The 26,669-nt window shown below is 38.2% G+C and overlaps 1 protein-coding gene across 4 annotated transcripts in view; it reads left to right on the plus strand.

The window, feature by feature from the left end:
• The window catches only part of OXSR1 (oxidative stress responsive kinase 1), an 88,072-nt gene that overhangs the window by 22,246 nt on the left and 39,157 nt on the right, over window positions 1-26,669 (plus strand). For 3 of the 4 annotated variants that reach the window (XM_061395940.1, XM_061395941.1, XM_061395942.1), the window contains exons 3-5: window positions 2,074-2,182; window positions 10,306-10,447; window positions 24,133-24,188. In XM_061395940.1, coding sequence (XP_061251924.1) covers window positions 2,074-2,182; window positions 10,306-10,447; window positions 24,133-24,188 — 307 coding nt within the window. Of the gene's footprint in view, window positions 1-2,073; window positions 2,183-4,745; window positions 4,883-10,305; window positions 10,448-24,132; window positions 24,189-26,669 lie in introns of those variants that run through there. The other variant, XM_061395943.1, reaches the window with a different exon arrangement.

The raw sequence follows: 26,669 nt of genomic DNA on the forward strand, positions 1-26,669 counted from the left end.
CACTCAAGTGTTCTTCCCTGGGAAATCCCATGGACAGAGGAGCCTGGTGGGCTATGGTTCATGGGGTCGCAAAGAACTGGACACGACTGAGCGCTTAAGCATGCAACAGGATTGTAATGTCAGTGTAGTAAAATTTTTTATAGGAAGGCTTCCCTGATTGTCAGTCCTAATTTTGGATGATTCACCTCTTCAGTGAAATCATATAGTATTTAGTACTTCTTCTATCAGACTTTATTCATATGTATTGTAAATTAGTATTTGTCTGACTTCTTCACCAGACCGTAAGTTTCATGAAGGTTCATCATTATACTAGTCCTGCACCTGGCATAAGGTGGGCACTTGGTAAATTTCTGTTGAAAGCATGACCTGTGTTTAGACAGGTTTACTCCTGTGTCTAAAATTTGTCTTGCATATTTCATCCTTTTCTTTTTTTCTGTAATTTTATGTGCTTTGCACCTTGTACTGCTATAATATCCCACATCTTGTAAAACACAAACGTAGTTCCCACCCACTCTATGAAGACTTCTTGCTTTAACTGTTCTTTCCTCTGGAATTCTTGTAACATTTACCTCGTTTGGCATGCATATGCTGTCCTGTACATTCCCTCCTATGTGTACATATCTTATCTATTCAAGTCCTATATAACTGTGCCAATAGGCAGGTGTTTATTACTTTAGTTCCTCTTCCTTATCCTTCATATTTACTTAGCTTTTAGTACAGAAGACTGTGCTAGTAACTTAGTGGGTAGCAAAAATGCACACAACAAAGTCCTTGCCATAAAAGAACTTACATTCGCGTAGAGAAGATGAGAAGAGAAGGAATCCCATTCGTTGAACACTTCTTATGAATCAGGAATTTGGAGCAACTTTTACCCAGTTGATCTTACTGAACAAATACCAAGGGTGTAGGGCTTATTTACATCAATAAGTAAAAAGCTGTATAAAGTGCTGTAGGATTTCATTCATTCAGCAAATATTTATTGAGGGTAGACTGTGTGCCACGCACAATGGTAAGTGCTAGTAATACAGAGTCTAATCTCTCATTGAGCTTACAGTTTTGTGAGGGATGCAGAAAAATAAACAGGCAACTATAGTATGGTATGATAATTGCCACCATGTGTAGGAATCCACTTTTAAGTACTTGCTTGGTTGACGTTCTCAGTTCCACAGGGGAAGACAGGCAAATAAGCATCCAATTTTCTATCCATACATATGTGCTATAATGTGAGGAGATGTACACAGAGCTTAGAAGCCAAGAGAAGGGACATGTCACTAAACCTGGGAAGCTGGGTGGAAGTGGTATTTTGGCTGAGATTGGCAGGGTGATTTGGTGTTTTCAGCTGGATGAAAATGAGGAAAGTATACTTTAGGCTGAGGCAGCAATAGGGTTAAATGTGCGTAATTAGAAGCAGCATGGCTCACTTTAAGTTACTATGGTAGGACTGGGGTGTGTTGAGGGAAGTTTCAGTGAAGGCAGTGGGAATAATGGAAAGATAAGCAGGGCCATGACCACAAGACTTCTATAAGGCATCTTATCACACCAAATCTAATTTAAATTCATTAACTGAGAATAGTGTAAGCTTAGACTTTGGGCTCAGGTTTCTACTTTTGGTTTAGTTTATGACCTCTTTAAAGTGAGAACTGTTAATCATTTCACAAAAATGAGGTGAAACAATTTTGGGGAAAAAAAGCGCCAAACAAAAAACCTCTCTCTGTTTATTAGTAATTATCCTCTGTGACTGTAAAACCTGATTTCCCAAGATTTCTGCAGGGACACCCTGAAGTACAAAATGTGTCCCAGTGGAGGCCTCTGTGGTACTGTGCCAAGGTGTGATAAATAGTACGTCTCTGGTTTCAGAGATCACTGTTTAATGAGTGAAAGGAGTAGGAATCAGAATGGACTGAGGGAAACCAAGTGGTTTTTTGGTTTAACCATTCTTGAAGAGATCAGAACCATGAAAATCCTAAAAAGGTTGTGACATAGTCTTTGGAATTCCCAAATCTGGATTCAGTAAATTCTAATGTTGTTTTAGGCTTGCATATAACGAATCACCATGTTTTCTCTTCTTTGTAGAAAGAAATCCAAGCTATGAGTCAGTGCCATCACCCTAATATTGTGTCTTACTACACATCTTTTGTGGTAAAAGATGAGCTGTGGCTCGTCATGAAGCTGTTAAGTGGAGGTGAGTAGAGTACAATGAAATGCCAACTTTCATGGTTTGGAAAGTAAATACAGATGTTTTCTTTGGTTTGGTTTTCATGGACATGCATTTGAGGAGATACTGAGATTACAGTATCTAACAATACTAGTGTACAAGGTGAGACAAGTCACATGTTGCATTTGGTTGTCATGCTTCTTCAATTTCTCTCAATCTAGGATGGTTCCCTCCTACTTCCTCTCTTCCATTTCACAAACTTATGAAAGGTCTGGTTTGAAGGGTCTATCTTGTAGGATGTTCCACATTCTAGATTTATCTGGTTATTTCTTCCTGGTGATGTTTAACTTGATTTATATTCCTCTGTTTCCTACAAGGACTTCCCTGGTGGCTCAAATGGTAAAGTGTCTGCCTACAAGGCAGGAGACCCGGCTTCAATCCCTGGGTTGGGAAGATCTCCTGGAGAAGGAAATGGCAACCCACTCCAGTATACAGATTAAAAATTAGACCCAAAGGGTCATTTAGACAGAGTATTTTGTAGGTGGTGCTGTGTACTTCACATTGCATCACGTCAAGAAGTAGTATTTGCTATCTGGTTGTATCTTTAATAGTGATGTTGATTTTGATTGCTGAAAATTATGACAGCCAGGCCTCTCCATGGAAAAGTTGGCTTTATTTCCCTTTGCAGCTAGCAGGTAGTCTTTGGGATGATACTTTGGCACTGTGAGTATCCAGTTCCCCAAGTCTTTGATCTAATGTTTTTAATATCCATTAACAATCCTTGTTTGAATCAATTATTTTGTCAGAGGTTGCAGAATGGTAATTTTTTCTTTTTTTTTAATTAACATTTATAAAGTGGCATTCTTCGCTGTAAAGGAACTTTCCTTTATTAACTGGGACTTTTTGATTACTCTATACTGTAATTCCTACTGAAAGAAGGTGAAGTCGCTCAGTTGTGTCGTGTCTGACTCTTTGTGGCCCCATGGACTGTAGTCTACCAGGGTCCTCTGTTCATGGGATTTTTCCAGGCAAGAATACTGGAGTGGGTTGCCATTTCCTTCTCCAGGGGATCTTCCCAACCCAGGGATTGAACCTGGGTCTTCTGCATTGTGGGCAGACGCTTTGCTGCTGCTGCTGCTGCTAAGTCGCTTCAGTCGTGTCTGACTCTGTGGGACCCCATAGATAGCAGCCCACCAGCTCCGCCGTCCCTGGGATTCTCCAGGCAAGAACACTGGAGTGGGTTGTCATTTCCTTCTCCAATGCATGAAAGTGAAAAGTGAAAGTGAAGTCGCTCAGTCGGCAGACACTTTAGACAGGATAAATGTGTTTTTTTAAGGACCAATTTTCACAGTAAAGAATTAGTTTAATAATCACTGCCAGTGACCTTTTTTTCTTTTTTCCCACTGAGTGATGCTTTCTTTTTTGAAGTATTACTATATAAACTCAAGGATTTTTTTCATATATTCAGTGCCTTTCAATCAGTTACACTCTTATTATTTTTTTTTTTTTTTTCGATGCTCAGGTTATCCAAAATTTTGTTAGTGGAAGTCTCTTCAAACATACTGTGGTGTCCTTTTGACATGATCCGTCGATCTTTGATAACCTTGATTTTTGGTTCAGTATAAATGGTTCACATTTATGTTGCCTTTCGCAGAATCAGCCAATATTCTAAGGAGCCCTGAACCTTTTTATGGGGAATGTATTCAGAAAGCATAACTTGGATATCTGAGTACTGCTACTATTTTGTCCTTGATTCTGTTTGGAAGAGCTTGGAAATATAGCATATTAAAACAAATCATAATTTGACATTAGTAATTCCAATTCAGATTTAACATTGCAGACCTTTAAAACTTTAAAAATTATACTCGAATCTCTTTTCTCTTACACAGAAAATTTTGGTCCCCTATATTAACATAATTACTGTATCCTGCACTATTGTGTATACAATTATTTCTGCTTTAGTCCTTAGAATAAAATGTAAGTATTGCTAACTGCAAACAGTGGACCCTTAGTATGTATAGATTGAAGATTTTGTTATGGTTGCCCAGAAGTCCATGCCATATAATAAATTAGACATTTTGCTACAACATGGATTTGAATGATGTGGCAAGATAGGACAAGTGAGTGATGGAGCTGCCCAACTTTCCCATCACTTTGCTGCTTGTTTGCATATATATTTAACATGGGAGCATTATTTTCCATTTTCGATTGTGGTGTAGGATTACAGGAAAGAGAATCCATGTTTGTTATTTTAATACCATTACTCATCGAACACCTTACTTCCCCAGGGAAGCTTTAAAGAAAAGTCTGTAGGCTTTAGAATTAAATTCTAGGTTTTCTGCTTAGCGGTTATGTCCCTAGGCAAACTCTTTGAACTCTTTAAACTATTTACTTATCTGTTAAATGGGGATGCCTTTCCTGCATTTCAGGGTACTGGGGAGGAGTAAGTGAGGTGACTTTGTAAAGCATCCACCACTGTGCTGACATGTAGTAGGTGCACAAGAAATTTTAGTCATTAATAATAATGATCCCTTGTTATTTGATGCTTTTCAGTGTAGCCAGAATCACCTTTTTGTTTCAATCCCATTAGTGACACACTGGAGAAACTGGATTGCTTTGTTAAAGGCCCTGTTCATATGATGGTTGGAAGCCTTGCTAACACCAACCACCTTTCAAGATGGTGGTCAAGCATGGTTCTTTCAGTATGGACAGATATGGGAATATTAGGTAATACTGTTCGTTATTGATCACCTATAGCATAATTTTCTTTATATGTAATTTGCAAAATGTGTAATACAGAGTTTTCAATGTCTTGCTAAAAAGTCCTCTGATGAAATAGGGATAAATTGTCTGCTTGATTCTCTCATCCATAGCTGTATGCCAGTCCATCCTTTCTGCTACTTATAAGCAGAATGCCTTAAACCAAAAAAAATTTTTTTTTTTTTTTTTTAAAGAATTCCCATTCCTCTCTCAGTGAGTATATGTCCTGATCACAAGGCAGGATATGGTATATGTAGCTGGGTGGGATGTTTTTGAAATGTACCTTTCTGTTCTTCCAGGTCTTAAGTTTCCTGGGATGGTGCCCAGTTTTTCCAGCATAGCACTCAGCAGATTTCCTGGGCAATAATTTTCAAATATGTTGCAAGCATTAATTCTTTTAAAAATTACTTTTAATTTTATGAGTCAACATAATCTTATATCTAAATGTTTACTTTTAAAATATTAAAAATTTTGCATCTTTTTTAGGAAAGTGTAGTCTTTTGTAGTTTTATTTTTTATTTTTTTAATAATACTATAATACTTTAATACATATAATACTTTAATAATACTATATCACATATTTTCTGTTTTTAAAATTTTTTACTACCTATTATTTCTTTTTTTTTTTTTAATTTTATTTTATTTTTAAATTTTACATAATTGTATTAGTTTTGCCAAATATCAAAATGAATCCACCACCGGTATACATGTGTTCCCCATCCTGAACCCTCCTCTTTTGTAGTTTTAAAGTGAACACATTTAAACTGAAGAGATACATTAAGCAATATGTAGAAAACAAAAAATAGAACTAAGCACAGCAAAAAAACTTTTTTTGAATAGGAGGGAACTGTCAAGATAGCTCAGTTAAAATGCCTTTCATCAAATATTGATTACCAATACATTGGTGAATCAATCAGTCAGTTCCTTGCTCTTATGGGTCTTACAACTAACAAGAAGAAGTTGCAGTTTAATAATTATAAGTGTGTCAAGTGCCATGAGGAGGTATCAGGTATCGTGGGAACGAGTATCAGGAGAACCTAACTACTGAGGGAGAATGGCTGTGATGGGACGGAGACCGCCTTCAGGAGCTGATGTTCTTCAGGAGCCTCGAAGAGTAGGTAACAACTAGCCAGGTGACATGGATGTGGAGGTGATGTCAAGGGAAAATGGGAGAAAGACCCAGAGAGAGGGAGCACTGTACTGGGGGTGAGTGCAGGCAAGATGGAGGAGAGTGGTGTGTCTTGGGATCTGATAAGGAAATCACAGCTAGAGCAGAGAGAGTGAGAGATGGGGACCACTGAGAAGCAGGGGCTCCATCTGAATAATTTATAAATATAAATAGCCAGAGTTAACACAAATATGTATAGGCCACATTCTTTCATATAACTTTTCCTTTCATACTAATTTTTCCTTTAAAACGCAAATTTTTGATTTAGCAGCATTGTACTGATGTAGAATTTAATAATCTAATTAAATTGTAAAATGAACTGCAACTGGCACTCTTAAGCCCATGGACCAGAAGGACATCATGCTTAAAATAAGTTGAAATGTGCCTATTACAATTACTTTATAATGCTTTCTTATAACTATGATATTCTTATCTTTTGTTAAGTAAATAATTGGAACTTATGTTGAATGTTGAAATTTATTAGTATAGAAGGTTAATCTTTAGAAATTAGAACCACTTTCTATCTAAATAGCTATTGAGCTAAATAGCTATTTCTACCATTTATTTCTACCATTTATTAGCTATTTCTACCATTATTACCATTTCTACCATTTATTAGCACCAAACTGCAATATAAGATTTTTAGAAATTAAAGTAATTAAGAAATCTTCTGAAAGGAAAAGATAAAGAAGAATCTGTAGGCTTTAAAGGGAGGAACTATAGAAATGCAGAAATCTAATTTAAATTCACTGTCTTAGTGAATTACTTTGTGATTTAAGGATGCTCTCATCTTTGTCATCTTCTGAGAGAGGGAAAAGGTATGGGACTTCTTTGACCCTGAGCATGACCCAGGTAAAAAATGCGTGGTATTGTGAGTGACAAATTTTGGATGGTCAAGCAACAATGAGGGTATGTCTGCTGATTTGAAATGAAATACTCAGAGCAAGCAAATTTTGGCTCCTTTTAAAACTTATATGGCTTAGGAAGACATAAGCAGCACCCAGTGGCTAAAGATTGATTAAAACTTGGTAAAAATACTGGTAACTAAAATGGACTCAGAGTGTTTTTTCATAAAAATAAACTGAGGACATAAACATGTTGACTGAGTGATTAATTTGATTGAGCTATAATAGTCAGATTTAACAAATGTCTTGAACCAGCAACTGCTTCACCACTTTTTCAATATCATTTTAATGTTTAGTAATGATTTTCTTGGACAGTAAAAGTTTTTCACTGTTTTTTAAAATGTTCCGTGCCATAGACTATGAAGGCAGACGTGAGATAGTTTGGGGAGTAGATTATCTACACTTTAATTTTTTGCTTTATTAAAAAATTTGTATCAAATCCCTCTTGTTTTCCATTATTTGATTTACTTGCATTCACTTTAAAAAATTCTTGGGTTTCAGTGGACAATATAGGTTGTTTAAAGTGCAACTTCTTGGGCCCTACCTCAGATCTCTTGAATGGCAATCTATAAGATCTGGGAATCAGCATTTTTAGCTAGTTTGCTAAGTAATTTCTTAATGTATTAAAGTTTGAAAACAAATTATCCCTATAGAACACTTTTTGCAGATTATACCCAAGGACATAGTATTTTATATGCTGATACAGGCTTCCTTCCTTGATCATTTTCTTTAAATCTTAATTTGAATCATCCAGTGATAGTTTTCTTTTGCTTAGCATATTTTACCTTCGTCTTTCTCTTAGTTTATATAAAGAATTGTATATAATTTCTATATTTCAAGAGGGGGGATTATAGGCATTGTGGAAGATGCTGGAAGATGCTGAGGAAATCATTTGGGAAAGAAGGGGGAACCTTCCAGGACCAATATTTGTCAGTTAAGGTTGTAGATCTTAGTGGCATGACCATCTCTTCACCTATAAAAATCATATTGTTGGGAGACTAAAACTGATAAGACAACTTATCCCAGGGAAGAAGGGGCTTTTTATATACCCTTGTTTGGGTATATCCATTCTGGGCATAATCTGGGGATGTGTGTTGCTTTAATTTCCCTATTAATCACTGGGTGATGTGAAATTAATAGAAATCTAAGATTTTCGAAAAGAGTTCCTGCTTCAGACTCATTTAAAATGCATACCTGGTAGCTTTAATGTGCCCTAGGGTCTTTGTTGCCCCTTTTTTTGATCTCCCAGACTAGAAGGTCCCTGAAAGTCAGCAGTCATGCTCTGTGGATCTGGACATACTCTGTGGCACCTAGTTCTAGATCTCATATAATATGACTTAACTATTGAATGAAAAAATTGTGGTTTTAATTCCTAGTAGGAGTTTTCCCCTTTGCATTCCTTATTGTAGATATTCTTTACAGACATTTAACTCAGTTGGCGTTTATATGTATGTTTTCTTACTGAACAGTTCTTAATGTGGCCTGGATTTCTCAGAAGAATGAAATACCTGGCCAGTTGGTATAGTTACTTTGCTCTGGGGGTCAATGTGTGATTGGTTAAACTAAACAGAACAAAACTTGTTCCTTAGTTCCCCTCTTTGTGGATCATAGTCTTATGAATCCCAGAAATAAAGAGGGAGAAAATCTTTAAAAAGTTACCAAGAATCTGAAGTCTCCCATTATTTGTCTACAGAGAACAAACAGCCTTTCTCCTGCTAGAGGTGGGGTGTGGTAGTTGCCTTGCTTTCTAGGATGGGGAGGGTGGGATCTGGAAATCTTATTCTGCTTTATATGCGTTTTCAACCAGTTTTCCTGTGTTCAAACCTTTCCATCAGTAACCCTTCACATCCTTATGCATGGTCTAAGGTGTTTGTGTTCTGAGCCTTTCTGGGACTCAAGGGAAGGGATCTACGTTTTCCTGACTGATACACCTCCTCTGCAGGCACTGAAGTTTCCAATTTTTCCCCCTGCATACTCAAAGTTACTTTTTCTGCTTTCTGTCTTTCAGAAAATTAATGATGTATCTCTTTTGTTATCTTCTTCTTTTCTTTTTTATTCTGGATTTATGCCCTTTTTGTCAGGCTTATCAAGTTGGTGGATTTCAAGTGGGAGCTGAAGTAAATGTGTTCAGTTCTCTCATGTTTTCAAGGATTCCATCTAGACCATTTCTTTCCCTCTATTGGAAATATATTTTTTTCTTTTTAAGTGTGTCCAATAAAAAACACCCACCAGGGCAAGTTTTCAACAGAAACATTTGCCAAGAAATGGACATTCAGTGTTTTCAGTGTACTTTATGTTATATTCCGGACTCCTTGGCACAATTTTTAATATTGGAGATTATTTTGTTTTGGTTCTTTGATCTTATGGGCTATTGTACCGCCAGAAATCCTACTGATCTCTAGCAAGCCTTTTTTTTTATGGTAGATAACATTCTGTGATTCTAATTATTATGTGCTTAGTTGTTCAGTTATGTCTGACTCTTTGCAACCCTACGGACTATAGCCTGCCACACTCCTCTGTCCATGGGGATCTTCCAGGCAAGAATACTGGAGTGGGTTGCCATGCCCTCCCCCAGGGAATCTTCTCAACCCAGGGATCGAACCCAGGTCTCCCACATTGCCCGCAGATTCTTTACCAGCTGATCCACCGGGGAATCCCTTAATTATTATATTGGTGTGTTTTCCCTCCTTCTGATTTTTAGTAGGAGTATTATTTCCCATCCTGGGAAGAATGAGATTGATAATACATCTAGGCTGTTATTTAAAGAGAACTGCTACTTTTATTCCTTGCATATTTTTCTTTGTCTTACCTGTTTTATTTCTACTACTTATTAACCTGAAATATAATTTTAACCTTTAAATTAGTTTGCATACACATGTGATATTTGACCTGAATTTCAGTTGTGTTTTATATCTTTATTTAAACAATGTTGCATACTCAAATCTGATGTTAGAAACCTAAATTGGTTTGTTACATCTTTTGCTAAAGTGTTATTGACCAATATGGTTTACCTAGGGATTCTTCAGAGGTGATTTTAAAAATCCTCTATTACCTTTTTCAAATACTCATTAGATGTCCAAAGAAGATGCTGGTGTAACACTTCTGTTTGGATATTAGCAGGTTGCTTTCGGTTTTAGAGTAGAATTAATATATTATTAATTTTAAACTTTTATATTTCCTTATATTGCTATTTTTTCCTTCCTTTCCTACACAGCTAAGTTTATGAGAAGATTTACATGTGTTTTGATTTTTAAATGGCTCTGAATTTATATTGAATGAGTTAAAAAATTACTGAAAACATTTTATTCTCTTTTCAGGTTCTGTTCTAGATATTATTAAGCACATTGTGGCAAAGGGGGAACATAAAAATGGGGTCCTGGATGAAGCTACCATCGCTACAATACTCAAAGAAGTGCTGGAGGGTTTGGAATACTTGCATAAAAATGGACAAATTCACAGGTATGTAAAAGGTAGCACTCCTCTCTTTTGGATAAGTGCAGCAGTAGTTATGCTGTTTCATTTCATTGAGGCTATTCCTTGTTCTTTGGCACAGTTACCCATAATCTCTCAGGGTTAGCAGGGCTCTTGGTATTATATTATTAGTTCCAATACACTGTGGTTACACAGCTGCTGCTAAGTCGCTTCAGTCGTGTCCGACTCTGTGCGACTCCATAGACGGCAGCCCACCAGGCTCCCCGACCCTGGGATTCTCCAGGCAAGAACACTGGAGTGGTTTGCCATTTCCTTCTCCAGTGCATGAAAGTGAAAAGTGAAAGTGAAGTCGCTCAGTCGTGTCCAACCCTCAGCAACCCCATGGACTACAGCCTTCTAGGCTCCTCCATCCATGGGATTTTCCAGGCAAGAGTACTGGAGTGGGGTGCCATTAAACATTTAAAAAATAACAAATGCTCTAGTCAAATTGGAAACTCAAAAATAAATTCCTAATTTCCTACCAGGAGTTAGTTGCCTTAATCAACTGATAATAGTTTGGAATATTCCTTTATAATTTGTTTTATATCTTGAGTATTTTCTGAAATTATTAAAAGCTTTTGTAAAATAGCTTTTAAAATTAAACTTTTTTTTTTTTTTAATAAAATAACATTTGAAGAGCCATATAGCATTTCATAGCTCAAGTATTTCTGGCTCTTTATATCTATTCAGCCCCTGTGTATGGATAACAAGAATTGATATCTGTACAAATGGTGGCAGATTCTGTTAGTACAAATTTATTTAGTCCCTGGATTTGGTTTTCCTTCATTTGAAGATATATTTATTTCCCCATCATTTATTAAGGATAGTTTCCCTGGATATAAGAGTTTGTAGTTTACATTTCTTTTCTTTCAGCACTTGAAAGATATGTTACTTAATTCTGGCCATCATGGTTGCAGATAAGAAATCTGTTATGTGAATTGGTACAAATATGTTGCTTTTCTCTGGCTATTTTCAAGATTGTTTCTTTGTGGGGCTTCCTGGTGGTTCAGTGGTTTAGGACTGTCCTCTCAATGCAGAAGGCACAGATTCAATATCTAGTCTGGGAGCTAAGATCCCCTGATGCTGCACAGCATAGCAAAAAAAAAAAAAAAAGCAACTGTTTTCTTTATCTTTGGTTTTCAGAAGTTTAATTATGATGTGTCTTAGTGTGGATTTCTTTAGGTCTATCCAGTTTGGGGTTCCCAAATTTCTTCAATCTAGGTTTTTGTCCTCACCAATTTTGGGAAGTTTTCAGCCATTATGTCTTTGAATACCTTTGTAAGCTATTTTCCTTCCTTTTTTTCTGGGACTCTAATGGTGGAAATGTTAGGTCTTTTGTTGTTGAACCATAATCCTTCTAGCTCAGTTTTCAACCTATTTTTTTCTGTGTTCAAATTGAGTAAATGTTCTTGATTTGCTTTGAAGTTTGCTGATTCTATCCTCTGTCCTCTCCATTCTACTCTGGAACCCATTCCTGGAGCTTTTATTTCTGTTACTGTAGGTTTTCAGTTAAATAATTTTTATTTGGTTCTTTTTACATTTTTAATTTTTTTTGCTGAGATTTTCTGTTTTTCATTTGAGAATTTAAAATTGCATGTTAGAAGCATTTTTATGATGGCTGGTTTAAAATTCTTGTCAAATAGTTCCAACATCTAATTCTTCTTCATGTTGATATCAGTCTTTCTGTTCCTATTTCTTTTTGGCCATGCCACATGGCATGCAGGGGCTTAGTTCCCCACCAGAGATTGAACCTGTGCCCCCTGCATTCGGAGCACAGAGTCTTAACCATTGAACCATCGGAAAAGTCCCTTAGATGTCTTTTCTTATTAATTTTTTCTGGTTCTTGGTATGTTGAATAATTTCTTAAAATTGTATCATGGATATTTTGGATATTATGTTAGAAGACTTTTGATCCTATTGAGATAATTAATATATATTGAAGTAATATATTTTAACAGGCAAATTTCCCTGATTTTGAGGCCCTCGCAGTGGTGGTCTGGTTTGTTCTGTTTTTGTAGCACTGCTGAGGCTCTCTTCTCGATTCCTGCTGATGCTACCCATGGGAGTAGAGTGCACTTGCCCAGGTCTGGTGCTGCTAGGTGGAAGGTGGGAGATAGTGGCTGTGCCTGTGAGTCTGTGAACACTTCCTTGGGCTCATCTTGTAGCCTGCCACCTGATGCTAGTTGGGCTCCCGTTCATTCTCTGGTACTGCCTGTGGACTTGAAAGGCACATTTTCTAGGTCACCTTTTGCTACTGGGTGACTTGGGAGACACTGGGTCTGGGTCATCTATTGCCACTGTGTAGAGGAGCTAAAGGTACCAGACCTGGGTCAGTCTCAGCTGCTGGCTGGAAGAATGGGAGGTATTGGCTGGGCCTGTCAGTGATGCTGGTATAGGCAGCATGGACCTATCTACACTAGATGTAGATTGGACAGTGAGTGAAGTTTCCTGTCTGGTCTTCATTGGCACCTCTGGTTCTGGCTTGATTGGTCAGCCTGAGACTCTGTAGTCCAGCTGTATAATCAGGGATGAGGTCCCTGCTAGGTTTGGTGCCTCTTTGGCCACAAAGAGCAGGCTTAGAGCTTTTTTTTTTTTTTTTTTGATCTGTACTTGTTGACAGTTCTGGTTGCAAGACTGTAATACCCATTCCAGGATATATGAGATTAAAAGAAAACTCAGGGAGGTGATATAGTACTATGTGAAAGTGGACTTGAATTCATTGTAAATGTGTAGAGCAGACTCTAGGGAAACCACAAAAAAAGGAAAAAAAGAATATGCTAAGAGAGGAGAGAAAAATAGAATTACGTAAAATGCTCAATTAAAATCAAAGAAGGCAGAAAGAGTGGAAGAACACAAGATATATATATATACCTAATATATATATAGATATATATCTTTAAAATCACCTACTTTTAAGGAACTACAAAAAGAACAGACTAAGCCCACAATTAGAAGGAAATTAAATAAAAACATCAAGAGTGAAAATATATGAAGTAACAGACTAAAAAGACAATTGAAAAGATCAATGAAACTAAGAACTGGTTTCTTAAAAAGACAAATAGATTGTTAGCTAGACTCACCAAGAGAAAGAGAGGACTCCAATTCAGAAGTCAAAGAGGAAACATTGCAGCTGACACCACAGAAATATGAGATTGTTAAGAGACCACTATGAACAGGTATATACCAACAAACTGTAGCACCTAGAAGAAATGGATAACTTCCTGGAAACATAGAATCTACCAAGACCGAATCATGAAGAAACAGAAAATCTAAACAGACCAGTTACTACTAAGGAGATCAAATCAATAATCAAAAACTTCCTGACAAAAGTCAAGGACCAATAATTTCATTGGTGAATTTTATCAAACATTTAAACAGGAACTTATATAATCCTTCTCACATTCCTCCAAAAACTAAAAGAGAAGGAAACATTACAAACTCATTTTATAAGGCTACCATTACCCTGATACCAAAGCCAAAGACTCTTATAAGTAAATAAGAAAATTACAAGGTAAACTTATATGCAAAGGTCCTCAACAAAAAACATTAGCAAGCCAAAATCAGCAGTACATTAAAAGGATCATGGACCATGATTAAGTGGGCTTCATTCTAAAGATGCAGGGATGGTCCAGCATATTCAAGTAAATGAGTATAGTACACTGCTTTAACAAAATGAATGATAAAATCTTGATCATCTCAGTGTTGTTGTTTTTTAGTTGCTAAGTCGTATCCAGTTCTTTTGCTACCCTATGAACTATAGCCTGCCACACTCCTGTGTCCATGGGATTTCCTAGGCAAGAACATTGGAGGGGTTGCCATGGCCTTCTCCAGGTGATCTTCCTGACTCAAGGATCAATCACCCTGTCTCTTGCATCTCCTGCATTGGCTGGCAGACTTTTTACCACTGCACCACCTGGGAAGCCCGCCAAGGCTTACTGCTCTGCTCTTGTCCTTTTCATTTCTGAAGCTTGAAGATTTCCATTTTTTATTTCATGTTGAGTTATGTGGCAGTATCCTCCCCTGATTTATCCAGCATTTTTCTTTGTGTTTGGCGCAGAGGAATGGTGTGTCTTAGGGCCAAGGTCTGTGTAGTAAGTGATGAAAATCTGTTTACTGTGTTGTTGCAATAGAAATTCTCTTATACATTAAATCAGAGTCCCTAACATTGGCTTCATATTGGAATCACCTGGGAAAGTTTACTAAGTACTGATTACTAGATCCACTGCCAGAAATTCATTTAAGTGATTTGTGATGAGGCCTTGGCGTTGAGACTTTTGAAAGTTTCTCAAGAGATCCTAGTATGCAGCCAAGGCTAAGAACCCTACTTACACTTCAGCTGAGCTGCGCTGAGACTTCAATAGGAGAAAGTTGGGAGAAAGTTGTTTTACTGGGAAGCAGACATGGATGTTTTCGGTAGATTTTGTTACTTCTCATATCTTTAGAGTCCGGTTGTTATTTCAGATAGATTTGTATCAGTCTGCTGGATTAGGTCAAATAATTTTACTCTGTCTCTACTGTGTTTTCTCCTTGACCCCTGAGGCTTTAGAGGTTTCTACTAGAGTGAACAGGTCTCTAAATTAGAGTTACACTTTTCTCTCTGTATCTATGTACCCAAATATTTTTCCTATTTAAAGGGGTTAGCTTTAACAGAAATAGTAGATATTTAGTCAGTTTAAGATGCATAAATGTAGTGTTATTTTTCAGCTTTGTTATGATTCGTTTCTTCTCTTGAACTGTGCCTATTATTGGGCTTCCCAGCTGGCACTAGTGGTGAAGAACCAGCCTGCCAGCGTGGCCTGCCAGTGCAGCAGATGTAAGAGACACGGGTTCAATCCCTGGGTTGGGAAGATCCACTGGAGGAGGAAATGGCAACACACTCCAGCATTCTTGCTTGGAGAATCTCATGGGCAAAGGAGCCTGGCGGGCTGCAGTCCACAGGGTCCCAAAGAGTCAGATATGACTGAAGTGACTTAGCACATAGCACATGACGTGCTGTTTGTTGAGTCATGAAAATGTAACGGGGAGAAACTTGTTCTGTACTTTTAATTTTAAATTTAATTTTAAAAGGAATTTGCAACTTTGGTATAATAGTGACACATGAGAAATGGCATCAAGCTGTGAAAAACAGAACTTACTGTTCTTGCTATTTAAGAGTGGTTGGGGGATATAACTGGGGGCTGCTGGGTTGCTTGATATTCTTTGAGATGAAGTTTTTTTTAAAAAAAAGGACTATTATATTGATTTCCAGATGTTTAGTTACAAATCTTTTCCTTCAAAGTTCAATTTGTCCTGTTGTGTGTGAGGACAGACTGGTGTTTAATTATCCAGTGAGCCATTTAGCTTCATGGTATTCCTCTGCTTTCACTCTTGGAAGCTGTTCTATAGATTGCAATTTTGGTCTGAAGAGGGAAACATGAATTTATTATCTTAATTGATCAGGAAAAGTAGTCATCCAAAGTATAGGTTCTGCTGGCAAGAGATTGCTGTTTCTTCACTTAAGACAAAAGCTTAGGGACTCTTCTGGTGGTCCAGTGATTAAGAATCTGTCTTGCAATGCAGGGATTTAGGTTCAATCCTTGGTCAGAGAACTAAGATCCCACAGGCCTCAGAGCAACTAAGCCCATGCACCACAACTGCTGAGTCCATATGTGTGCTCTGGAGCCTGCGCTCCACAACTAGAGAATGCATGTGTCACAAGGAAAGGTCCTGCCTGCCACAAGCGAGACTTGACACAGCAAAAGAAAGAAATGTTTTTTAAAAAGACAGAAGCTTAGAAAATAGTTTTTGAATGGGTAACACCAATATTTAACTCAGATGACCATTATATCTACTATGGTGGGCAAAAATCCCTCAGAAGAAATGGAGTAGCCATCATAGTCAACAAAAGAGTTCGAAATGCAGTACTTGGGTGCAATCTCAAAAGTGACATAATGGCCTCAGTTCCTTTCCAAGGCAAACCATTCAGTATCACAGTAATCCAACTCTGTGCCCCAACCACTAATGCTGAAGAAGATAAAGTTGAATGGTTCTATGGACACCTACAAGACCTTCTAGAACTAACACCAAAAAAACTATCCTTTTCATCACAGGGAACTGGAATGCAAAAGTAGGACGTTAAGAAATAACTTCTGGAGTAACCTGGAGTAACAGGCAAGTTTGGCTTTGGAGTATAAAATACAGCAGGGCAAAGGCTAATAGTTTTGCCAAGAGAACACACTGGACATAGCAAACACCCTCTTACAACAACACAAGAGATGACTCTACACATTGACATCACCAAATGGTCAATACCAAAATCGGATTGATTATATTCCTTGCAGCTGAAGATGAAGAAGCTGTATGCAGTCAGCAAAATCAAGACTTGGAGCTACTGTGTCAGATCATGAGCTCCCTATTGCAAAATTCAGACTTAAATTTAAGAAAGTAGGGAAAACCACTAGACCGTTCAGGTATGACCTAAATCAAATCCCTTACGATTATACAGTGGAGCTGATGAACAGATAGATCTGGTAGACAGAGTGCCTGAAGAACTGTGGACAGAGGTTCATAACACTGTACAGAAAGTGGTGACCAAAACCATTTGTAAGAAAAAGGCAAAATGGTTGTCTGAGCAGGCCTTACAAATAGCTGAGAAAAGAGAAGCAAAGAGCAAAGGAGAAAGGGAAAGTTATACCCAACTGAATGCAGAGTTCCAGAAATTAGCAAGGAGAGATAAGAAAGCCTTCTTAAATGAACAATGCAAAGAAATAGAGGAAAACGGTGTAACAGGAAAGACTAGAGATCTCTTCAAGAAAATTAGAGAAACCGAAGGAACAATGTCATGCAAAGATGGGTACAGTAAAGGACAGGAATGGCAAGGAGCATTCATTCTAACAGAAGCAGAGGTGATTAAGAAGAGGTGGCAAGACTACACAGAACCATACAGAAAAGGCCTTAATGACCAGGATAACCAGGATGGTGTGATCACTCACCTAGAGCCAGACATTCTGGAATGTGAAGTCAAGTCGGCTTTAGGAAGCATTACTAAGAACAAAGCCTGTGGATGTGATGGAATTCCAGCTGATCTGTTTCAAATCCTAAAAGATGATGCTGTGAAAGTGCTGCACTCAGTATGTCAGCAAATTTGGTAAACTTAGCAGTGGCCACAGGACTGGAAAAGGTCAGTTTTCATTCCATTCCCAAAGAAAGGCAGTGTTAAAGAATGTTGTGCTCATTTCACATGCTAGCAAAGTAATGCTCAAAATCCTTCAAACTAGGCTTCAGCAGTACATGAACTGGAACTTACAGATGTACGATTTAGAAAAGGATTTTCTGGATTTAGAAAAGGCAGAGGAACCAGAGATCAAAGTGCCAGCATCCGTTGGGTCACAGGAAAAGCAAGGGAATTCCGAAACATCCACTTCTGCTTCATTGACTGCACTAAAACCTTTCACTGTGTGGATCACAACAAACTGGAAATTTCTTGAAGAGATGGGAATATCAGACCACCTTACCTGTCTCCTGAGAAGCCTGTATGCAAGGCAAGAAGAAACAGTTAGAACCAGACATTGAACAACAGACTGGTTCAGAATTGAGAAAGGAGTACATCAAGGCTCTATATTGTTGCCCTGCTTATTTAATGTATATGCAGAGTATCTCATGCAAAATTTGGGGCTGGATGAATCACAAGCTGGAATCAAGATTGCTGAGAGAAATATCAGTAACCTCAGAAATGCAAATGACACCACCCTAATGACAGAAAGTGAAGAGGAACTAAAGAGCCTCTTGATGAAAGTGAAAGAGGAGAGTGAAAAAGCTGGCTTAAAACTCAACATTCAGAAAACTAAGATCATGGCATTCAGTCCCATCACTTCATGGGAAATAGAAGGGGAAAAAGTGGAAACAGTGACAGATTTTATTTTCTTGGGCTCCAAAATCTCTGTAAACAGTGACTGCAGCCACGAAATTAAAAGACACTTGCTCCTTGGAAGAAAAGCTTTGACAAACTAGACAATGTATTAAAAATAAAAAACAGAGACATTGCTGACAAAAGTCTGTATAGTCAAAGCTATGGTTTTTCCAGTAGTCATGTATGGATGTGAGAGGCACCATAGGGAAGGTTGAGCACCAAAGAATTTATGCTTTCGAATTGTAGTGCTGGAGAAGACTCTTAAGAGTCTCTCGGACTGCATGGAGATCAAACCTGTCAATCAGAAAGGAGATCAACCCTGAATATTCACTGCAAGGACGAATGCTGAAGCTTCAGTACTTTGACCACCTGATGGGAAGAGCCGACTCATTGGAAGAGACCCTGATGCTGGGGAAGATTGAAGGGAGTGACAGAGGGTGAGATGGTTGGATGGCATCACCGACTCAATGGACATGAGTTTAAGCAAACTCTGAAGATAGTGAAAGACAGGGAAGCCTGGCGTGCTGCAGTTCATGGGGTTGCAAAGAGTCAGACACAACTAGGTGACTGAACAACAGCAACAATGCCAATACATAGCTTAAAAGTTCAAATGGTACAAAATGGTCAAGGATAAAAAAAAAGAGCAGTTAGCACAATGGTGCTAACTCATGGTAATGCTATGTACTCTAGATACAATGTGATGAAAAGGACACTTCCCCGGTTTTCCTTCCCCAAACTCTTAACACCAATCTAATCATGAGGAAAACATCATACAAATTCCATTAGAAGGACATCCTATTAAAGCAGTGCATCAGTACTGATTGATTAAGGTGGCGAAAGAACCATACTAATGCACAGTGCTAATAATGGGGGAGACTAAGCGACAGCTGTATGGGGACTCCTCTGCACCATCTTCTCAACTTTTATGTAAATCTAAAACTGTTCTAAGCTTCTGCACATCAAAGGAAACTATTAGCAAGGTGAAAAGACAGCCTTCAGAATGGGAGAAAATAATAGCAAATGAAGCAACTGACAAACAACTAATCTCAAAAATATACAAGCAACTCCTACAGCTCAACTCCAGAAAAATAAATGACCCAGTCAAAAAATGGGCCAAAGAACTAAATAGACATTTCTCCAAAGAAGACATACAGATGGCTAACAAACACATGAAAAGATGCTCAACATCACTCATTATCAGAGAAATGCAAATCAAAACCACTATGAGGTACCATTTCACACCAGTCAGAATGGCTGCGATCCAAAAGTCTACAAGTAATACATGCTGGAGAGGGTGTGGAGAAAAGGGAACCCTCTTACACTGTTGGTGGGAATGCAAACTAGTACAGCCACTATGGAGAACAGTGTGGAGATTCCTTAAAAAACTGGAAATAGAACTGCCTTATGATCCAGCAATCCCACTGCTGGGCATACACACCGAGGAAACCAGAAGGGAAAGAGACACGTGTACCCCAATGTTCATCGCAGCACTGTTTATAATAGCCAGGACATGAAGGCAACCTAGATGTCCATCAGCAGATGAATAGATAAGAAAGCTATGGTACATACACACAATGGAGTATTACTCAGCCAGTAAAAAGAATACATTTGAATCAGTTCTAATGAGGTGGATGAAACTGGAGCCTATTATACAGAGTGAAGTAAGCCAGAAGGAAAAACACCAATACAGTATACTAACGCATATATATGGAATTTAGAAAGATGGTAACAATAACCCTGTGTACGAGACAGCAAAAGAAACACTGATGTATAGAACAGTCTTATGGACTCTGTGGGAGAGGGAGAGTGTGGGAAGATTTGGGAGAATGGCATTGAAACATGTAAAATACCATGTATGAAACGAGATGCCAGTCCAGGTTCGATGCACGATACTGGATGCTTGGCGCTAGTGCACTGGGACGACCCAGAGGGATGGTATGGGGAGGGAGGAGGGAGGAGGGTTCAGGATGGGGAACACATGTATACCTGTGGCGGATTCATTTTGATATTTGGCAAAACTAATACAATTATGTAAAGTTTAAAAATAAAATAAAATAAAAATAAAATAAAATAAAAATAAAACTGTTCTAAAAAATAAAGCACTTTAAAAAAGAGTCTCCTTCCGCCACTGCACTTCTGGTATCCTGCTCTAAAAGGAACTACTTCTTGCCATTTTCTTGTGATTCCTTTGAGAGAGATTTATGCCAAAATAAACATATTACCACATATGTTTGTTAGTATTTGTAGTATTTCATTTATATAATATGTTGTAGTTTAACTGGTCTCCTATGTAGATGGATAGTTAGTTGTCGTATTTTGTTACGGCATACTGGTTTATAAGTCTGATATTTGGAACAGAGTTAAGAGGTGGCAGTTGGGAGCTGGGATAGCAGGAGGGAACAATTGATTTTATTTTGGTATGTAGTTGAATTGATTGATTTGCTGCTCCACATTTCTTCAGAGATAACCAAGTTTTATTTTAGTGTTTAGTTGGATGGATGGATGGTTTTAGTGGTTCATTTATCTCCATAAGTTGATTTAAAGCAGGTTGTCTTTTATTTAGTTATTTAAATCTATTTGATGAGTAGATGAGAGATGCCCTCTTTGTACTAACTATTAGGTTGGTGCAAATATAATTGTGGTTTCAGACCATGAATTTTAAATCATTATAACTAGGCTCCCACACATGCCTATCTTCCCTGGTGGCTCAGATGGTAAAAGTGTCTGCCTACAATGCTGGAGACCCAGGTTCAATCCCTGGGTCGGGAACATTCCCTGAAGAAGGAAATGGCAACCCACTCCAGTACTCTTGCCTGGAAAATCCCATGGACAGAGGAGCCTGGTGGGTTGCAGTCCATGGGGTCGCAAAGAGTTGGGCACCACAGAGCAACTTCACAGCTTCACTCCCACATCTTTATTAATCAAAATAGGAACCATTACAATCAACACATTTTTGCCAACAAGAAATAAGTTTGTTTATTCTTACAACATAAAAATCTGTGCTTTGGGATTCCACGGGCTCCTGGAAAGTATTTTCTGCCTCCTGCTGGTTGTGGAAGCATTTTCCCTGCAAAAAATTATCAAGATGCTTGAAGAAGTAGTAGTTGGTTGGTGAGAGGTCAGGTGAATATGGCACATAAGGCAAAACTTCGTAGCCAAGTTCGTTCAACTTTTGAGGTGTTGGTTCTGCAGTATGCAGTTGGCCATTGTCATGGAGAAGGCAGTGGCACCCCACTCCAGTACTCTTGCCTGGAAAATCCCATGGACGGAGGAGCCTGGTAGGCTGCGGTCCATGGGGTCGCTAAGAGTCAGCCATGACTGAGCGACTTCACTTTCACTTTTCACTTTCATGCATTGGAGAAGGAAATGGCAACCCACTCCACTGTTCTTGCCTGGAGAATCCCAGGGACGGGGAAGCCTGGTGGGCTGCCGTCTATGGAGTCGCAGAGTCGGACACGACTGAAGCGACTTAGCAGCAGCAGCATGGAGCAGAATTGGGCCTACTCTGTTGACCAATGCAGGCTGCAGGCATTGCATTTTTCAGTGCATCTCAGGTGTAATCATTTCACCAGGATTCAGAAAGCTGTGGTGCATCAGACCAGCAGACAGCCACCATGACCTTTTTTTGTTACAGGTTTGGCTTTGGGGAGTACTTTGGAGCTTCTCCTCAGTCCAACCACTGAGTTGGTCATCTCTGATTGTTCTGTAAAACCCACTTTTTGTTACGTCATCTGATCAAGAAGTGGTTCATTGTTGGGTAGAGTAAGAGAAGACAACATTTCAGAACGATGATTTTTCTGATTTGCAGTCAGCTCAGAATCCCAGGGACGGGGGAGCCTGGTGGGCTGCCGTCTATGGGGTCACACAGAGTCGGACACGACTGAAGTGACTTAGCAGCAGCAGCAGCAGCAGAAGGCACCTGCTTATTAAGCTTTTTCACCTTTTCAATTGCTTCAAATGATGAACATCTGTAGAATGGTTGACGTTGAGTTCTTCAGCAACTTCTCATGTAGTTGTAAGAGGATCAGCTTCTGTACTAACACTATATGTTGCAGCCTGCTGCAAAAAACAGAGGAGGAAGTGACTGAACTGTACGTTGTTTTTTCCCATTAAGTTTTAGGTGTCATTCAGAAAAAGGAGTTGAAGGTTCATGGTTGGCTTAGTTGAATGGTCTTTGTCACCACAGGAAGGAAATACCCTCAGTTCTCTCCTGTTCATTGTGTAGGCTTTAGGTTTGTAGGATGAAGTGAGCCAGCCTTTACTGTAAGCCAGCCTCTGGGAGGAAGTCCTATAAATTCCTTGCATTTATAAGCAGAACAAAATACTGAGTAACATGATTTCTTTATGCTTCAGTATATATTCAGGAAAAGTGTTGTGTACTCTTGGTATGGTGATGCTGCTACATAACATTTGTGAAACTGTTGTTCATTATTTACCAAGGAATGGTTATCTAAGGATGGGGAAAAGAAGATGGGAAGGACAGGAAAGAGATGATGTGTTGTCCTTTCACTGGTTCCTTTTCCTGACGAATAAATACGGACTTCTTCCATGACCTAGCCTCACTTTTCTTTCAGTCTAGCTTCAAGGTCTGGCTCTCTTGTGTTTGTTTAATTATATTTATTTTTAATTATGAAATAAATAGGTGAGTCCACTCCCATAGGACAGTCAAACATTGTTCCCCTTGACTCTGGTCCTACTCCTCTCCTTTAAAAAACCTAAATTCCTTGTGCTCCTTTTGGTGTGTGTGGAAAGATGTGTTCATGCCTGTGAGTGTGTAACTAATGGTGGCACACACAATGCACGGTGCTATTTGAAGTGTTCACTGGCAGTATGTATTAGGTAGTAGAGGGCATTTGAAGTCATAACATGTTGATTGACTTTAATACATTTCACGAATGTAACAGATTTAATTTAACCTTTCTGCTACTTTTGACTTTCTAGATTGTTGCCATTTTTGATTTGTTACTTCAGACAGTACTATATAGACAACCCCCTTGTACATTCTGTGTGCCTTGTGAGAGTTTCTCTAGGTTATCAAAGAAATGGATTACTCATGGGAGTTGACGAATGTAAATTTTTTAGATTCTACTGACACATTATTGCATGAGAAAAACATGTTGTAGATTTGAATGGATAGTACAATATCATTTATGTTGGAAGAAAAGCTCAGATATGTCGCAGGAACATATTCTATTAACTAGACTGATAATGGTTGGAAACTTTGTAGAGAATATTAGACCTGAGAACAGTGGTCAAAAGGGATTTTGACCTTTTCAGTGATGTTTAGGTTTTTATAACAGGAATGTATTTATGTATTACTTGAGTTGTTTTAGTTACTAATAAGAATATAGATATGTTTGAACAATTTATATTATATCTTTATGCTACAAGCATAGACTAGTCCCTGTTATCAGCCACATACTGATCATTGTAAAATTTTGTTCATAAAGTATAGAAAAATCAGTGTATTTTAAAAAGTAGATAAGGTGAGAGGGTCACATTCTTTAGCCACTGTTATCTCAGTCAAATATTTAATAATCTTGAGTTTTTCCAAATTTACTAGTAAAAGCTATGTATTACTATAGCTTTCTATTTACCGTGTTTGGATTTTAGTACAAGTGACTACAATTTTAAAAATTCTGCTATTGGCCCTAATACTCTTAAATGCAATTTTTCATTAAAGCATTTAAATATTACCAGTGTTGTGGTGAATATATTGAACTTCTTAAATGATGTAACTCCAAAGAATAAGTGTTTTTTAATAAGTAATTTTTTTTCCTTACAGAGATGTGAAAGCTGGCAATATTCTTCTTGGAGAAGATGGCTCGGTACAGATTGCAGGTACTGATTAGTATTTCTTTTTATTTTATCTTTTTATTTTAGCTTAATGGCTGATAGAACAGCATTACTTATCTTCTATGTTTTCTTAGTCAGTTTTCTCTTCTGTATCCTGGACCATCTCTGGTCACACATACTATGTTGATACCTGCTGACTCAAGGTATCTTCCACTACTCATTCTTCATTTTCAGTCTTAGGCATTTTCTAAACTACTTAACTATGGTTATCTATTCCTAACTCCCGTTAGAGTCATCTTCTATGGGTTCTTATACCATTCTTTAACTTTCCTCTGAAGGAGAGGTAGTCAGGAAACTTCATTGTGTTTAGTAAATGTGCTTTAGGGAAGTTATACTTCTCTTCTGGGAGAAATGGGTTATTTGCCAGTTAAGAAGACACATCTGAGAGGTGGAAGTGTATTGGTAGATTCAGAGTTGAAGAGATAAGAGTTAGAGTCCAAGGCCTTCCAGTGTTGGTATCTTGGTGAAATGCCCCCTCCCCCAGGGTGAGACTTCAGAATGGCTGAACTGCAGGACTATTGAGCAAGCAGATCATCTGAGAAAATCTCAGCTTGGTCCCACACTGCTGGAACAGTCAGGTGTTTGGCAGGAGGAAGATAACTACCCAAACCTTGAATTATTTCTTCAGCTTTAGAAGAAAATTTAGGCACACATCTTCATGTCCTCAGGTAAGGGAATATTTTAACTAAGCCATAATGTTCTAACATAAAGAAAAAGATTGATAAATTTAACTCCTGTAAAATTAGCAACTATTGTTCATCAAAAGAAGAACAGTTTGTCACCATTAATAAGTAAAGAAGCAAACCACAAAGTAGATAAGTTATTTGCAGCATGAATAACTTGACAAGGGGCTCAAATTTAGAATATACAAAGAACTAATTAAGGAAAAGTCAAATAACCTCAAATGAAGACATCAAAACATAAATATAGTAAAAGGTGTACAATCTCAACTAGTTAGCAATTAATGCACAATAAAATAACATTGGGAAATCACATTATATTGACTGATGTAGCAAACACATCTGACAGTACTAGTTATCAATGTAAAGCAAGAGAGAATCTCACCTTCTGATGGTGAGAATATAAGCTAGTAGGAACACTTTAATAAGTTGGAGATATGCATACCCAGAGACTTTAGCTTCTAAATCTATGGTGTAGAGAAACTCATACTTCAGTGTGCCATAATGCTAATAAGCATTGAAAGTTTGAAACATTACCAAGCCTTTTGTTAGTAGAATGTATAAGTAAATTGTAGTTGATTTATACTTTAGAATACTGTATAATGGGCTTCTCTGGTGGCTCAGTAGCAAAGAATCTGCTTGCCAATGCAGAAGACACCAGAGACGTGGGTTCGATCAGTCCCTGGGTTGGGAAGATTCCCTAGAGGAGGAAATGGCAATCCACTCCAGTATTCTTGACAGGAAAACCCCAGGGACAGAGGAGCCTGGTGGGCTACAGTCCATGAGCTCACGAAGAGTTGGACACAACTGAGCACACACGCACTTGAACTTGGTACTGATGAAAATGAAGAAAACTCCAGCTGTGTACAGAAGCATTAAATAAATTATAAAAACATATGGTGAATGAAGCTAGTCAAAATAGAATATATAACTTATGATTCCATTTATATAAGTTCAAAACCAGGCACAATTATGCTGTATTGGGTAGAGAAGCAAAATCAAGTGGTAAGGAACAAAAAAGAAGGAATTCTAGGAAAATGGTAGAGTAGGAAGCACCAAGAATCTTCTCTCCACCTAGACAACAGTTGAATTGGCAGAACTGTCTAGTGTAACTGTTTTGAAATTCTGCATCTCATTGATTGCTTGAAACTTTTAGGACAAGACTTGGAAGGTAAATTGCAGTTAATTTTGGTCGGTTTCAGAGCTGCTCATTTCTTACCCATCAGCCACATGGCAGGCAGCTATGCATATGTTTTTGGAGCAACTTGCACACAACTTGCAGGAACTATGGTGGGCAGAAAGGACCCCGTCCTTTGAAGTAGCAGCAGCATCTGCTCTGATTACTAATTGCAGCTTCTGATCTCAGAGATGCAGACAAAGAGACAGGCAGCCATTGTTGTTACAGCTCCTCCTTTCCATGTGATTTCCAGGGCACTTGAACAGGTCATTGCCTTTTTTTCCTTCCTTCGTTTCTCTCCTCTTCCCCTTTTTGAAGCCAAACCTTAAAGACTAGGACAATAAAAAATAACTACAGGAACTTTGCTGTGGGTCCAGTTGTTAGGATTCTGCACTTTCACTGCCAAGGCACTATATTCCATCCCTCATTAGGGAATTAAGATCCCACAAGGCATGTGATGTGGCCACAAAACCAAAACAAAAGCAACATTTGCAGGGAAAATTGAAAAGTGAATGTTTGTTCTCAGGAAAAGGTGCAGAAAAGATCTGAGAAGGCCTTAAGTTTACATTTCAGGCCAATGCTTGACACAGAAGCAGCCTACAACAACCC

This window comes from Bos javanicus, chromosome 22, assembly GCF_032452875.1.
Source record: "Bos javanicus breed banteng chromosome 22, ARS-OSU_banteng_1.0, whole genome shotgun sequence".
In the NCBI taxonomy this organism is placed as follows: Eukaryota; Metazoa; Chordata; class Mammalia; order Artiodactyla; family Bovidae; genus Bos; species Bos javanicus.